Source organism: Penicillium taxi (genome assembly GCF_028828555.1).
Source record: "Penicillium taxi strain IBT 34144 chromosome Unknown utg000004l_segment0_segment0, whole genome shotgun sequence".
Taxonomy (NCBI): Eukaryota; Fungi; Ascomycota; class Eurotiomycetes; order Eurotiales; family Aspergillaceae; genus Penicillium; species Penicillium taxi.
Genome location: NW_026643206.1, coordinates 4614954 through 4630103, shown reverse-complemented (window position 1 = coordinate 4630103; position 15150 = coordinate 4614954). Strand labels below are relative to the sequence as shown.

At 46.9% G+C, this 15150-nt stretch overlaps 3 protein-coding genes across 3 annotated transcripts; 2 read left to right on the top strand and 1 right to left on the bottom strand.

Moving 5' to 3' along the window:
* Positions 1–1791: 1791 nt before the first annotated feature.
* N7495_006592 (uncharacterized protein) lies at positions 1792–2882 on the top strand (the record flags this gene model as incomplete). The annotated part of the gene is made up of 2 exons (XM_057209243.1): positions 1792–1963; positions 2011–2882. The coding sequence occupies 2 exons, from the start codon at positions 1792–1794 to the stop codon at positions 2880–2882; spliced, it is 1044 nt and encodes a 347-aa protein (XP_057063017.1).
* A 3003-nt stretch (positions 2883–5885) lies between these two features.
* Positions 5886–6454, top strand: N7495_006591 (uncharacterized protein; the record flags this gene model as incomplete). The annotated part of the gene is made up of 2 exons (XM_057209242.1): positions 5886–6162; positions 6243–6454. The coding sequence occupies 2 exons, from the start codon at positions 5886–5888 to the stop codon at positions 6452–6454; spliced, it is 489 nt and encodes a 162-aa protein (XP_057063016.1).
* A 1089-nt stretch (positions 6455–7543) lies between these two features.
* Positions 7544–14839, bottom strand: N7495_006590 (uncharacterized protein; the record flags this gene model as incomplete). The annotated part of the gene is made up of 3 exons (XM_057209241.1): positions 7544–11838; positions 11895–14394; positions 14450–14839. The coding sequence occupies 3 exons, from the start codon at positions 14837–14839 to the stop codon at positions 7544–7546; spliced, it is 7185 nt and encodes a 2394-aa protein (XP_057063015.1).
* Positions 14840–15150: the final 311 nt, after the last annotated feature.

Sequence of the window (15150 nt, the reverse complement as noted above, 5' to 3'; positions counted from 1 at the left end):
TAGGCCTCAGTTTCCACTCATGTCGTTGTAACTTCGGTATTGAAGACAATGTTCAGGAAACAGATTCTTCTACTTAATCGTCACTGACTGTCCCTTTCTAATTGAGAGGTGCCATGCATTCACATCTTATTCCCTACTACATTTTTTTTCTTATTCTTCTGTGACCACCTGCATATTTCCACAGCATAATGTCTGCTTTCGTCATTGTTTAAGTTGTTCTTTTCTTATTTCAGAGATTTTCCAACCTTTAATTTGTGAATACTATGAGGTCTTACTTGATGGCATCTATTTATATTGTCTCTAGCACTATTTCAGCAGGGATAGCACTATCTAATAGTCTTTAAATATTTATCGGTACACCTGTATCAAGTGTGGAATAGCTATTCGATAAAGGTGATGAGAGGCTAACGCCCACTTCTGACACCTATCACAGGTAACGCTTTACGCCCCTATGATATCTGTGTGTCTTCTTGAAGTGGTTGTAAAGTCTGGTTTTCATTCTTAGTTTGCTATCTATTATAAAGTAACAATTTGATCACATGACTGCTTTGTTCCATATTCCAACAATATTCAATGATTATTACAGTAGTCATGCATTAGCTTGGTCTCACCCTGTCTATTTCACTCAGCTCCCTGGTCGCGTGATGCTAAAGCGGCATTCATCCATTTCTCAGCTGATACGGAACTGACTACCAGCCATACCTCTATATACATCACCTTCCCAAATACTCTATCACATTCGACCACAGTGGAGAACAGGACTTTCTGCTCAGCCGTACTTAAGCCACCTATGGAACGCGGCCAATAGTCCAAAAACCCCTATCACATAGCTCACCCCAAAGCAGCGATAGAACTCTGCTTAGGGTGGGGGTATAGGTGAGCTTGGGTGCCCTCTTTTCATAATTCTGCTGCATATCACCATGCATTCGTTCGCCAGGGTTTTGAAAAAAGAACAATTGACATATCGCATTCAACTAATCATTAACACATGTATTTCCGTAATCGCTGGAATGCTCTTTATATCACAAGGCGCATCGCCGCTAGAGCCCAATTATTTCGAGTCAGGTGGCATCTTTTTCTCTTAATTAACTATTACTGTAAGTAATTCGGGAAAAGTATGAGTAAAGCCTTGGAGAGAACTCATTTGTTATAATAGTTTAACCTAGTGGCCCGCGGAATGATAAATTAGATCATGATTAATGCTTAAAGCCCTGAGTTCTGTAATATTTCTCTTTCTACCAATATCTTAGTATTGAACATGTATGGTCAGAGTTCAACAAGTAGTATAGGACAAATGGTATGAGATGGGTTAGCTAGATTAATCGCTGACCTTCGAAGGTAGCCGAAGTTAGTCCAAGAGACGTGGGATTTTCGTGGGTCCATCTATAGATCGAAGATCATCGACCTTTCCAATTTAGGCGTAGCATATAACTATGTTCGGAAAGGCAGCGAACTATGCCTAAACATGACATGTATTTACTTTCCCTATATAGTTTTTAGATAGGAAGGAGCATAGTAGTGGTGTATAGCCTGTACGGAAGTCTCCAATTTTTGAACTAAACCACCTCTGGAGTCGACTGTGCCATTTCCATCCATCATTGATCGGTTACTGAGCCAGCTGCAGGGATGATGAGCCAAGAGTACTGTGGAGGAAATTTCGGGGCTGACGCAGGTCAGTCGACTCCAACGTCAAGCATCGCGACATCCAGCATTACAAGCTGCTCCACAGCACCGTCTCCAATATCGACTGCATCACAAGAATCCACTCTATTTGAATCTGTTGACGAAGCCATGAGCTGTGAGGGGATTCAACAAGAAGAGGGCTTAAAAGAGGATTTCGAAGAGAAGCGTGAGCCCAGCCAGCTGAGTTCGTGGGGCCTACGCCCTGTATGGATTCGGGAGGTGGGATACCCAGGTTTAATCCCGCCAGATATCCTGGAGCTTCTTGAGGAGGACAGCCACGGTAAATATACTCACGATGCAAGAGATGCTCAGAACTAACGAAATCAGACCATGTCCAATACATCGGGCCACTGAGCAGCCTCTTCTGGCTAGGGGGACTGGATGAGCTTTCAAAAGCCGCCTTGGATTCAGCATATATTCTGGAAGATGAAACTATCAGAGTACCTCGCGCTGCACGAGTCGACTGGGTGTTGCCGTTTTTGTTCGCCGAGGGCAAAATCTCCGCGGACATGTTTAACCGCGCGACAGGAGAGGCCCTTTGGAACCCCTCTCCATTCATTCGCCCAGTCGTACTGGATTCTATCCCTGCGATGGTCACAACAACTATCACATGTATGAGCACGAACGAATTATACCCCTGCGCCCGCATGCGAGACTTACCCTCCCATATAGAGGTGGCCAAACTTCCAAAGATGAAAGGGTCCGGAAAGACTGTAGACACCATCCGTCAATACTCTCAGTCGCTGGGTGGCAATTTGATTTTCAGAGTCGTCACCAGACCGGCGCTAGCTTCGCTGATGGCGTTCTTTATCCCAACTCTCTCAAGTAACGCATACGACAATGAATTTGGACCAGGGATCTACGCATCAAATTCGTTGGACTGGGTTCTCAAGTTTGGTAGAAGGGCAGGTGCCCTGATGATTTTTAAAAACACCGATTTCAGAGGGCTAAAGACATGGGAGTCTAAGGGCAAGGAGTGGCAGGAGGTGATCGCCACTTGGACTCGGCTTCGGCTGAGTGCCCAGCCCCCTAGTGAAGAATGGTTGTCGTCAGATGTGATCCTTGGGCCTATTTCAGACCCTCACAGCAACAGTCCAATGCCTGTGCCTTCTGAATATGATCAAATTGTGGCTACAAGTTACGCCAGTTGTGGTGCTTTATCGCGCTCACTGGCACAAATTTTATTCTTCGAAGAGTAGTTTAAACTTCGGAAATATCGAGCTCCAGTTTCGTGTCTTCTTGAGTAGCCCTTTAAATATCGCGTAAGCAAATGAGAGGTAACTGGACTTTGGTTCGTAAGTGAGATTCCATCTCTAACGTGAAAATATTTTCTAACTACAACCTCAACGGCCCCATCATCTCTAGGTCATCATCGAGGCTTTGTCCATGATAAACAGTGACCAATTGCTTAAGATGATTGATCGTGCATGCGAGCTGGTATGCTTTTTTTTTCTTTGTAGGTGTGGTGTTTGACCCCTGCTCACGATATCCCAAGCCCCGCCAACGGGAGAGTGCTCAATCCCTCCAGCAACCGGCCAATAATTGTCACCCGGCTTGGTTTCTCTCCCGATACGATTCGTGGTCCGCCTCTGCCCTTCGCGCTGAGGCTCTCTCGCGCGATTTGATCGTGACCGGTCTTCGTTTGAAGGAAGACCTGATCAGCCCATTCAAGCTCAATGTCAAGGCATATGTCGCCGAGGACAGTGATAAAGGTAATTATAAAGGAACAGGGGATGGAAGGATGGTATAGGAGGGTGGATGGTTGTTGAGATGCTTGGTGAGGCATGGGCGCTGAGGTAGATGTTGTAGCCTTACAGCTCATACAATTCGAAGGGTAAGACACCAATGATCCTAGAAACGGATTCCATAAGCGACTCTATCTCTAAGGGACTTTGATCCTTACAATATCCTCACTCATAGATATGAGCATTGGGTCAGGTTGGGTTGGGTAAATTGCACGTTGATGCTCAACTCCAAACCTCTGTCAAGTCCCAATCAGGACTAGCATTACTAAGGTTATTTTTCGACATACTCATGAGCCGCTGAGATGTAATGCGGAAACACTACATATTTCTACAACAATTAGAAATCACTCTTGATATAACTATTCAATCTATTTTCATCCTTGCTATCGTGATTAGCTGTTACAGAATCGATTAAGTGCTTAGAATGCCAGTGGAGGGGCATTTTGAAGGAAAAATCTCGCGCTTGACAGATTTATATACTCACGTGCGAAAAACTGGTGTAGTAGCTAGACATGGCTGAATATAAAAAGCAAAAACAAAAACATACAACAGTCAGGATTCGCATGTGGTCACCCACCATACTACTAACTGACCGGCGTGTGGCTTAAGTACGGCTGAGCGGACGGGAAGCCCTGTTCTCCACACCCTGTGGTCGTATGTACTTCCAGTGTTCAAAATGAAGATTATATGGAGCGAAGCAGTGAGGTAAGCAATGGTTGAGCGCCGCTTTAGTGTCGCGCGACCGGGAGCAAGATGAGTTTGTTGTGTACAATACTCTCAAGTCCGCCTTCACAGCATTTCCCACGTCTAACCCCCGAAAGGAGCCGAAAGGAGCCGATGCGCCGTGTTACTCAGCTCAGCTCAGACTTGTTAATAGACACATGAAATGAATTACACGGTGATGTGGGCCGTGGGTTGAACTGAACGGTGGGTTGAACCGGCGACATGCTAGCTATTATTCCCAAAATCACCGGTCCTAAACTTTTGAACGTCTTCCTCGTTCGGTTTTAAAATGGCTCAAACGGGTCTGGCTCAAAAGAGACAATGCTAAGCGCTATTATGCTACTGTGGCAGAATCATCTACGTGACTACAACTTAGCCGAACTGTGACGGTGTAGGATACAACAAGAGGGACTAGATTGGGAGCCGCCAGAAGCCTGAGAAGGGGACTCTCTACATAAGTTGGCTTGGCTAGCGGTCAGGGATCACCGGAGTCGGTGAGCCGACCAAGGATCGGCCTCGAGATGGTAGCGAATACCGATCTCCAGAGGCACCAACGATCACTGGGGGAATAGGGATTCCCTGGGTGAGTTAGTTAGAGATCTGTCACTTCCTGATGTACTTAATTCCCTGAGGTCTTCGGACTCTCGAAGGACTTCAAGAGTTGTTCTTGTTTTCAATTACCCTAGTGGGATTGAGCCCTATGGGACTTCACACACATCTGTCCTCTGGTAGCCTTCTCACACTAGTTCTTCTCTTGTTTACGGTAGCCCAGCTGCATTGGACTCTAACCCTTGCAGTATGAACGTGTTTTCTCTCTTGTAAAGAGTGTGACTTGATGACCCCAAAGGTTTTACCACTTACATGATGAAGGCCTTAAAGCTATAGTTACCGATATGGATGGGGGACAGATCAGAGGTAAGTTAGTAGATAATAGCCAGTTATCAACTATATGTTCTATTAATATTAGCTAATTACGGTTTAGGTTTTGGTACATTCCTATAGGATTTAGATCCTGAGAGAAGGTCCTATGAGTGGCAGTGCACAAACATCATGATTTTCTGTCAGGTTCATTTTAAATCAACTATTCATCAGATGATTGATTCTATATAATAGCGGCCAGCCTTATGTTGAATCACGAAAAATACTTGAGGCGCTTCCTCACTGCCAAACAGAGCAAAATTACAAGGCATTACTTATAAGGATTGAAGGTATAATAAGCTATGAAGTAGTTAAACTTCTTTCAGGACTATAGAATGGCTAGTTTCAAGCACTGGGCTAAGAATAAAGAGCACTCAATCATTTATGCTGGCCTCTGTATGGCGTGCACTCGAATGTATCATAGCACTCTAGTTTTCACTTTCGCCTTTCACCTTTCACTTTTCACTTCAACTATCACTCTCACTCTCACTCTCACTCTCACTCTCACTCTCACTCTCACTCTCACTTTCACTTTCACTTATCACACTCGGAATGTTGTTTTTGTTTTTGTTTTTGTTTCCTCAGTCGGGGCATAGCTTGTACATAGACATTTCTGAAGTAGAAATTCAATATCATGTTCACTCTTGTGAAAACATAACTAGGAATTAACTGTTGGTTAAATTCACTTCTTGAGCGCGTACCTAAAGTAGAAGGCAAAGAACCTCCTTCACCTTTCTTATTTTCTTCCTTCATCACCACCCACCTCTCAACTTCCCAAAATCTCATCCTCTAATAGTAGCTTTCAAATCTACTATAATGGATAGGCGGTGCATTTACTGTGGAGGTGACCATCCTCTTATGTATTGCGTCAATGCCTTGGAAACGATGCGAGAGATGGCAATTCACTTGCCGGACGATATATCACTTGATACAATCTTTGATATTGTCGTGCTTATGGGACCTGCCCGTGTTAATGATGCCTACAATGTCATTGCAGCCGGTATTCGTGATGAAGTCAGTTGCCCCCATTGCATTCAACGATTTGCGGCATTTCGCGCTGAACGGGCAATGATTCTGAACCTTCCCGGCCATTGTGCCTTCAGAGAACGGGGTAAATCTACTTTGAAGCTTTCTATGAGTTAAGAAGGACCACACATACTAAATTCCAAATAGCAACTTATGTTTTGCATAATTATCGTCCTGCCCACGTTCCTGCTGCCCTAAACTACGGTCTAGCTCTAATTTTTCCTGCTGTGACCGTCACCAATCCTACAATTCTTGCACCACGCTCTACAGTCCCGTCTACTGCAGCTCAAACATCTGCAGCCCAAGCCACTGCCCCAACGACCAACAATGACAATATGGGCCAGTCTTCACATCAGTAGACTGTGAAATGCTGTTACGCACTCTTCATGAACATCTTTTTTACCCAACCTTCATTGTCAGCTTCGACCTGACTGAGAGGTGTAGGACAAACTTTTTTCCTATCATTTTCCTTTCAATCGTTTGTATGATATTATGGTCGTTTAAAGTTGTTACTGGCTTCCAAGTGGTTTCAGAGATCAGAATCTGATTGTGATATCCAGCTATGAGCACATTTAATTCTTTCTGTATAAATTTGAGTGCAGTCAGCCACTTACTAAATTCATCAGCGCTGTTCCTGATAATATATGAGAGTGTGATCAATCTTCTAAGGTTGCCGAGGCGGAACTGATAGTTAGACGAGGTATGTAGGTGATTGGGTAAGAATGACCACCCGGACACATAGTTATAATGCAGGCTGTGAAGGTAATTAGTGTTTTATCTAACATATTCAATGCTCTAATCTCTGATAAATGACTGAGCTCTACATTTTAACTTTGACCTCACTGCGCAGTCGCGATGGCTTTCCCATAAAGATTTATTTGACAGGATATGAGTGAAGGAGAGGATGATGAGGAGAAGAGTGATAGGAATTCCGATTGGAAGGATACCTATGATAAGATTGATGAAATGGCTCTGGATATGGGGCTGAAAGTCAACCTTGATCCTTGAAAGGGAGACCTGATACATGTTGAGGTAGGTGAAGTCGCAGTTAACTGAAGCTGTATAGCGGATGTAGACCTTCCCTGGAGGTATATATCACAAGATCACCTAGACAGTCAACTTCCCCAGAATCTTGGAGTCATAAACGTTAAAAGTATAAGCCAAGGTTTCATGTAGAACTATATTTTAACAATGCTTAAAGAGACAGAATATTGGGATTCAATCAATTCCTGTGGACACCTTCAAGACCGAGGTGGGACCTCGGGAGTATTGAGAACATACTTAATTTACACAAGTCAGTCAACTCCAATCGGGTGAAATATTTGCAGGTATTCAAATAGTACCAATAAGATTTACTTTCAGCCGGTCGCGAAATAGACAATGTAATATAAATCGAGGATGTATGTGATTGAATTAGAAGACGTATATCGAAGGGATCGGGCGGTCATCTAGTTGATCCGTACCGAAGCCAACAGGTTGATCTGATTAATTGGAGCACCATCCTCACCATCAACAATACTCGCTCCGTTAGGTTGTGATTTGATTTCATTAACAACAGCCTTGACAACACCATCAAGCCCATCACTCTCGCTGCCCGGCTCTGCCAGCGGAATTTGTGGCTCCTTTGCGCATATATCGTGCATGTTCAATGGAGCTTCGACAGACTGAGAGATCAGCGCCAGCTTGGAAACTAAATTCTTCAGCATTCCCTCTGCAAGCTCACGCGACATAGCGTGACTAGAGAAGATCATTTCGATACGGAGTTGTTCACCAGCAGGAGTAGCTAGGATGGACATATCGCAGGCGTCTGGAGCTGGACAGACAAAGCCAGGCGTGCAATTCAGGATGTTCTCGAAAGGAACCAATTGACCTGGGGCAGCATCCTCGCCGCCAAATTCCTGGTATTGGAAGACTGAGCTGAAGCGCGTCGTTGGTGCCCATTCGGTGCAGTCGTTGATGATCTGCTGGAAGCCCATGCTCTCGTGCGGGATTGTGTCTGTCTGCTGCTGTTGTATGGCATCCAACAGGTCAAGAATAGTTTTCATTGCCTTCATGTTGGCTCTCACGGGGACAATGTTCAGACAAGGTCCCACTATTGATTCAACGCCATTAAGAGGCAGGTTGCGCCCGGATACCATGTGTCCGTAAACCACGTCATCTGTTGCTGCCATCTCGGCTAGGACCAGCGCCCAAGCCGCTTTGACAACGGTAGCAGCAGTAATGCCGTGGTTTTTGAATGCTACCAGGCTTGTCATCTCTAAGAGCATCGTATTAAGAACGTTTGTGACGGAAGCCTTGCTGTGAGAGACGACGGAGGTCATTTTAGAACCCCCAAGCAATTTTGTGAAGAATGCTTGAGCACCATCACTAGTTAGCAGTTGCAGGCGAACAAAGTCGGTGAATTGTGGTCGCTTGGCCAGCCTTTCACCACGGTAAGCGGCCCGCAGATCCTGCATTAGGAGAGGCATAGAACCACCGTCGTACTGTGCGTGTGAGATACGCATAATCAGCCGGTGGTGGATAGCGTTGTTCTTGATGAGCATGAACCGGACTATAGGCTCTCCTAGCTGGGGTGATCGGGCAAGATCTTCGCGTATAAAGGACTCGGTTGGATCTTCTTCGTCCTGGGTGTGTAGGCAATATTCAGGATTGATCGAACGGAGCACTACCTGGATCAACTGAGAGCCCGTTGATACAAAGATTGTGCGGAGAATATCATGATGTTTCACGATCTGCTCACATGCAGTCTGCAGTCGGCGGAGGTCAATGGGTCCGGTGAAATCAAAGACGAGATAATTGCTCCATCCACGCGTTTGGTTGAGACCTCCAGTGATTGCCAACTTTTGGAAGTCGGTGGCTTCCAGGACATCTTGCACCTGGGACACATCTACACCAGCTTGAGGGATCACAATCTCATCGAGAAGTTTGTACTTAGGGATCGATTCAAGGGTGGAGAAGGGCTCAAAGCTCTGCGGCCACTGCTTGTGCGACAAAGTATCAACAGTTGCACTCATGGTCTCTAATGTTGGGTGCTGGAAGATGGTGGCTGCGGACAGAGGAATACCCCGGGCACGCGCCGCGGAGGCCAATCGCATGGCAGTGATGGAGTCTCCACCTAGTCGAATGAAGTTGTCGTTCAGGCTAATCTGCGCAGAGGGCATCTTCAAGACCTCTCCCCACAGCTGCTGCATGGTGATCTGCGTATCGGTGGTGGGTGGGCGCGAATCCCCGGTTACCCCAGAGTACTCGGCCATCTGGCGATACGTGAATTCGCTTCCGATATGGATCAAAGCCTTGCGGTTCGTCTTACCAGATGGCATCTTGGGGATATAATACACGGGAAGATAAGCACTGGGGATCATATGCATGGGAAGGAATTTGGCCAGTCGGTCTTCAAGGCCTGAGAGGGAAGCCAAATGACGCTTGCTGAGTGGAGCAATAATGGATTCTGGCTCCTCGAGTGCCTCCTCAGGGGGAACCGGAATAAATGCTACCAATCTAGGCTTATCCGAGGCATCCTTGGGGCAAAGGATGTCGACGACAGCATCAGGCTTGTTTGGCAGGCTATGCTTAATCTGATACTCAATCTCTCCCAATTCTACACGTTGGCCGCGCAGCTTTATCTGAGTATCCTTACGGGATTGGAACTCTAATGATCCATCGGGATTGTAACGGACTAAGTCGCCCGTCTTGTAGACGACTGGGGGTCTCAGCTGATCACCCAAGTCCATCAGGAGAGGATTCTTGACAAAGGCTGCCTTCGTCTTGACTGGCTCATCAAGATAGCCACGGCCGACATTCCAACCCTCCAGAAGTAGCTCCCCCACGCTACCCACGGGTACCAGCCGGTGGTGGTTGGTGGGCATTACAATCCACGCTACACCAGAGCATGTAGATCCAACATTACGTGGACTAGTGCTTAGCGTCACATCAACATTGGCGGTTGATGCGACGCAGCATTCCGATGGCCCGTAGCTATTGACTAATCGCACACGATGTCCCCATATTTCAACATGCGATTTAGACATGGCTTCTCCAGCCAAAATCAGTACCTTGATAGTGGGAATGTCGTCAGGGCTGAGAAGATTGACAAACGAAGGCGTGAGAGCTGCCCAGTTGGCTCTTGTCGCACGAACAGCCTCGGCAACATCACGTTTCCGCTGGTCCTCGGACGCGACGCAGATACATCCACCGACAGTCAGTACGGTGAGCGTCTCAACAATACTGGCATCGAAAGTAAAGGAGGCAAACTGAAGGGCTCGGGTGTTACCATCGATCAACATTGCTGGTGCATGTGTCGCAGATCCGCTGGCATAGTGGCCGTGTTGAATTATTGTACCCTTTGGCTCTCCAGTTGAACCACTTGTAAAAATAACATAGGCACTATTTTCTGGCTTCACATCGACTGGAGCTGGCTCTGCAAGAGATGTGTCAGGGGTGTTATCGTCTAGAACCACTATGGTATATTCGTCGCCCATGCTGCGGCAAAGATCATACTGCTGAGGTGAACAGACAATTTTCTGCGCTCTGAGCTTCTTGATCATCAGCTGGATACGGCTGGCAGGCTGCGAAGGGTCAAGGTTGAGGAATGCACCGCCAGCACGCATAACACCCAGCATGGCCGGAATAGCCCAGCGACTCTTCTCGAAGCAGCATGGGACAAACTCTTCAGGTTGAATATTCAGCTGATAAAGTCGCCGCGCGAGACGGCTAGAGTGTTTTTCAAGGTCGGAATATGAGAAAGAGCCGTCCCAGGAGCATACTGCCTCATTTTCAGGGTGCTCGGCAATGCGTTCCCCAATAATCTCATGGATAGTCTTGTGGATAGGCTTTGGAATATGTCTATTCCACTTCCGGATACTCTGCTGGTCCTGGGTACTAATCAAAACCAGCTCATTGAGCTTTTTGTCTGCCGTGGAAGAGCACATTTGATCAAGAATATTCTCTAGTTGGCCAAAGATGCGTTGCACAAGTTCTTCGGAGACAAGACTGGAGTCATAGTGAGCTGCACAAATCACTCCGTTGGTCTTTAGACTGCATTCCATAGTGAGAGCGTAAGTGCCGAAGTTTGCATTGGCCTCAGAAACAGAGCGCAGGTCAATTTCATCTGTAGAGACGTGTTTTGGATTGAACGGTTGCACTACAAGGAGGGTCTGGAAGTCACAGGCTGCGGCAGCATCCTCGCTCACACGCCTAATGTGCTGGAGACCAGTCTGTTCGAATGAGATCATCTCCGTTGACTGAGCCTGCACCTCGCTGATGAACTCGTGAATTGTCAATGTATCACTATCAGGAGCTTTGATACGGATCGGGACTGCGGCAATGCCCGGTCCAAAGAGTTGGGATGCATTTGCAATTGGAGTATTCCGGCCAGAGACGATCGTGCCAAATACTACATCGGTTGATTCCGAGTGAGAGCCGAGCAGGAGTCCCCAGGCGGCACGGATCATCGATGCGAGAGTTATTCCAGCCATATCGTTGTTACGGGTAAGGGTCATATCATACTTCAGTGAAGCATCGGCTACGGGCTGCTTGGCTGTAGAAATAGCCCGAGGGAACTCCGTCTGAGTGGCACCTGCGAGGTATTCCTGCCAGAAGCTCCGAGTAGCATCAACATCGGTCTTGAGTATATGATTTATAAATGCCTTGAATGTGGAATCCCGCAAGAAAGACTGATTCTTATACGCCCTGTTTAGGCGATCAAAAGTCAATTCCAGAGTCCAGGCATCATAAACAGCATGATCTTCAGTTCAATTAGCATTGAGTTAAATGTATCACTCTTGAGTGGGGATCACTTACGAACGGTCCAGATAAATGTCCACCCTTCCTGATCGGGAACAAGGCCATACCGAGTGAGAGGCTCACCAGCCTTCATTGTGCGCAGCTCTTCCTCTTCCATGTAGGTTTCCAGGCTTTCGGCGATCTGCCAATCAATGTCCCCTTTGACAACAGCCTGTAGTGGACCAGACTGTTCTGGATAGATGATGCGAGTCCGAAGAACGGGATGCGCGGTCACTACTTCCTGACAGGCGCGCTTGAAAAGATCAATAGCTATAGCTGGACTCAAAGAGAGCGTATGGCGGGCCACATATGCGCCGTCCCTGCTATCTGATAGGGACATCAAGCCCTCCTGCATCGCGGTACACGGGTACAGGTCCTCAATCATCGATTCAGTAACCTGACACTGCACGGCGGCCTCTTCGATAAGACTCTCGACTTCCTCATGAATCAGGCTGAATGGAATATCCTCGAAAAGTTCTTCAATTAGTTCTGACGTGACCTCAGCCATATCATCCAGTACAGGGTGGGTAAAAACATCTTCCGTCTTAAGCCCAATACCCACGTTGCGGGTAAGGTTGATGAGTTTCATGATATCAATGGAGTTCCCACCTAATTGAAAGAAACTATCGTTGGCAGAAATTTCATTTTCTTCCAAGTCCAATATATCAGACCACATGCGACGAAGTGCTCTGCCAGTGTTTGTGGTGGGCTCCTTGTGCTTCTTCTTTGCTGACCCCGTCAAAGCCGCTAATGTCAGTGTGCACGCAAACTCACTGATGGCTTTGCGGTTCGTCTTTCCAGATGCAGTTAAGGGCATATATTCAAGCTTAACCACGGTAGCTGGAACCATATAGCCTGGGACTGTGCCGGCTAGTTTGGCTTTCCATCCTGTCAGTCTTGATTCAAGCTGCTGAGCAAAATCCTCATTAACAGGATAAAATTTATCGCCAAATGCCTTCTTCAAGGAAACGAATGCAGCGAGCATAGGCCGATCAGTCTGGTCCACGGGCGTAACAAGGCTGACCGCGACCTCGGTACCATGAGGAAGTGCTTGTCGAAGGTGAAATTCAACTTCTTCTAGCTCAATTCGCTGACCCCTAAGCTTGATTTGCATGTCTTTTCGACCCACCAAATTGATGCGACCATCAGTACCATATCGGACCAAGTCTCCGGTCTTGTATGCGCGCGATGGTGATGTTGTGCCACGCATCTTCCTCAGCCACAAGGTGTCAGAAACGAAAATCCTAGCCGTCAATTCAGGTTGGTGGAAGTATTCACGACTGATGATCGGTCCCTCGATGACCAATTCACCAACTGCTCCAATTGGAGCGAGCCGATCGTGATCTGTCACATCCACAATCCAAGTCACGCAGCCAGTCGCGGTTCCGATCGTCGACCGTTCGACAGCGCCTGACAAGTCCCCAGTCACACACACGGAAGCCTCTGAGGCACCGTACATATTCAACATATTTACCTTGCTGCGCCAAGTATCCAGATTGTCTTGTTGAATTGGTTCTCCAGCCAAGACAAGGGTCTGGAGTTGCGGAATATCATCAGGCTTAATTGATCGTAGGAATGACGGGGTAAAGCACGCCCAATTTGTCTTCAAGTCGCGCATTGCGCCGGCTATTCGTCCCAGTCTATCCTCCTTGGAAGGTATACAGACACATCCACCTTGTGTCAAGGGTGTAAATATCTCAAAGGTGCTAATGATAAAGGTATAGGTTGCAAATTGAAAGGTACGGGTGTCGCTGGTAATGTTCAAGTCAGCAGCGTGTCGCTTAGCACTGGAGCAGACGGCGCGGTGCTCTTGCACTACGCCTTTTGGCTTGCCAGTACTTCCGCTAGTGAATACTAAAAATGCTGTATCGCCAGGGGTGGCACGGGGAGGAACATCGGAGGAAGAAGTAAGACCGAGGATAATATCTGCGTCGACCGAAATGACTTCCTCTACCAAGCTGCCTATCATATCTCGATGAGATGGAGCTGCTAGTGCGACTTTCGCATCAACTTCATGTATAATCGTTTGCACACGGTCTATTGGTTGCGCCGGGTCAATACAAACGAATGCGCCACCAGCCTTCATACAACCAAGCATAGAGACTACGGCCCAGAGGGACTTGTCAAAACAGACAGGCACAATGACTCCAGTACCAACTTTCTGGGCGATCAAAAGGTGCGCCAATCGGGATGAATAGTCGACCAATTGTGCGTATGTTACCGAGCCATCCCAGCACTCCAGCGCCATGGCTTCGGGGTATTCTTGTGCTTTCTCGTCAATGAGATCATGCAAGCACGCCTCAAACATTTCTGGAAGCGTGGTATTCCACTCTTCGATTTGTGACCATGACGCCTCTCTGAAGAGATCTACTGCGCCGATTTTGATTGGGGGTCTATCTGCGACTATACTGGCCATATGGGCCACAGCCTCAGCCACTGCGGTGGCCACATTTTCGCCGATGGTATTTGAGTCGTAGGCTAAGGATGAATTATCGGAAATAACAAGGATAAGAGAGCACTGCAATATTTAGCAGCTAAAAAAACGAAAGTGTAACTTGATATTAGGAGCTTACCAATGTCTTTTTCAGGTCATCCATAGAGGGATTCACGTTTCTGCACACAAGGGTATTGACAAGATTTGATGCAATGTACGTAGAAATAGGCAGACTAGTTGGCTCCTCTGAGTACCCTGAGACTTGTAGCGCATTCAGCTCAGTGGATGCAGGGATCTCGCCATAGCAAATTGCAGAACGCTCATTATCATCGATCAGACCAAATGCGACACTATCGCTGCCAACGTAGTATCGTAATACGACCGCCCACGCCTGCAGCAATACAGCGCTGCTGATCGAATCAGAGACTGAAAGACCCAGTGGGATTGATTTGAGCCCCTCATCATGTAGATTTTCAGTAGGAAAAAGACATGGCACAATGTCCAGCGAGCTCGACGTGAGTTTTAGCATGGCGAACAAAGAAGTTGTATAAAACAGGCAATATATTGGCAGAGTTAAGATGCACTTGTGCAAATAATAGCTGTTTACCTTGGAATAAATTGGAATATGAATGAATCGATCAAAAGGTAGAAATTATCCCATCTACAAAACAACTGCCGTCTGGATCTACCACTTCATCCACAGTTCACTTAGGAAGAGCATCTTCCGGTCTAATCAAGGATTGACGTAGGAGAACCTATTTTTGGACATTGACCGAGACAACCTGAAATCAACAAAACAGGGTACACTGACAGGGGCGAAGCTCAATTAGAAAATGGAGT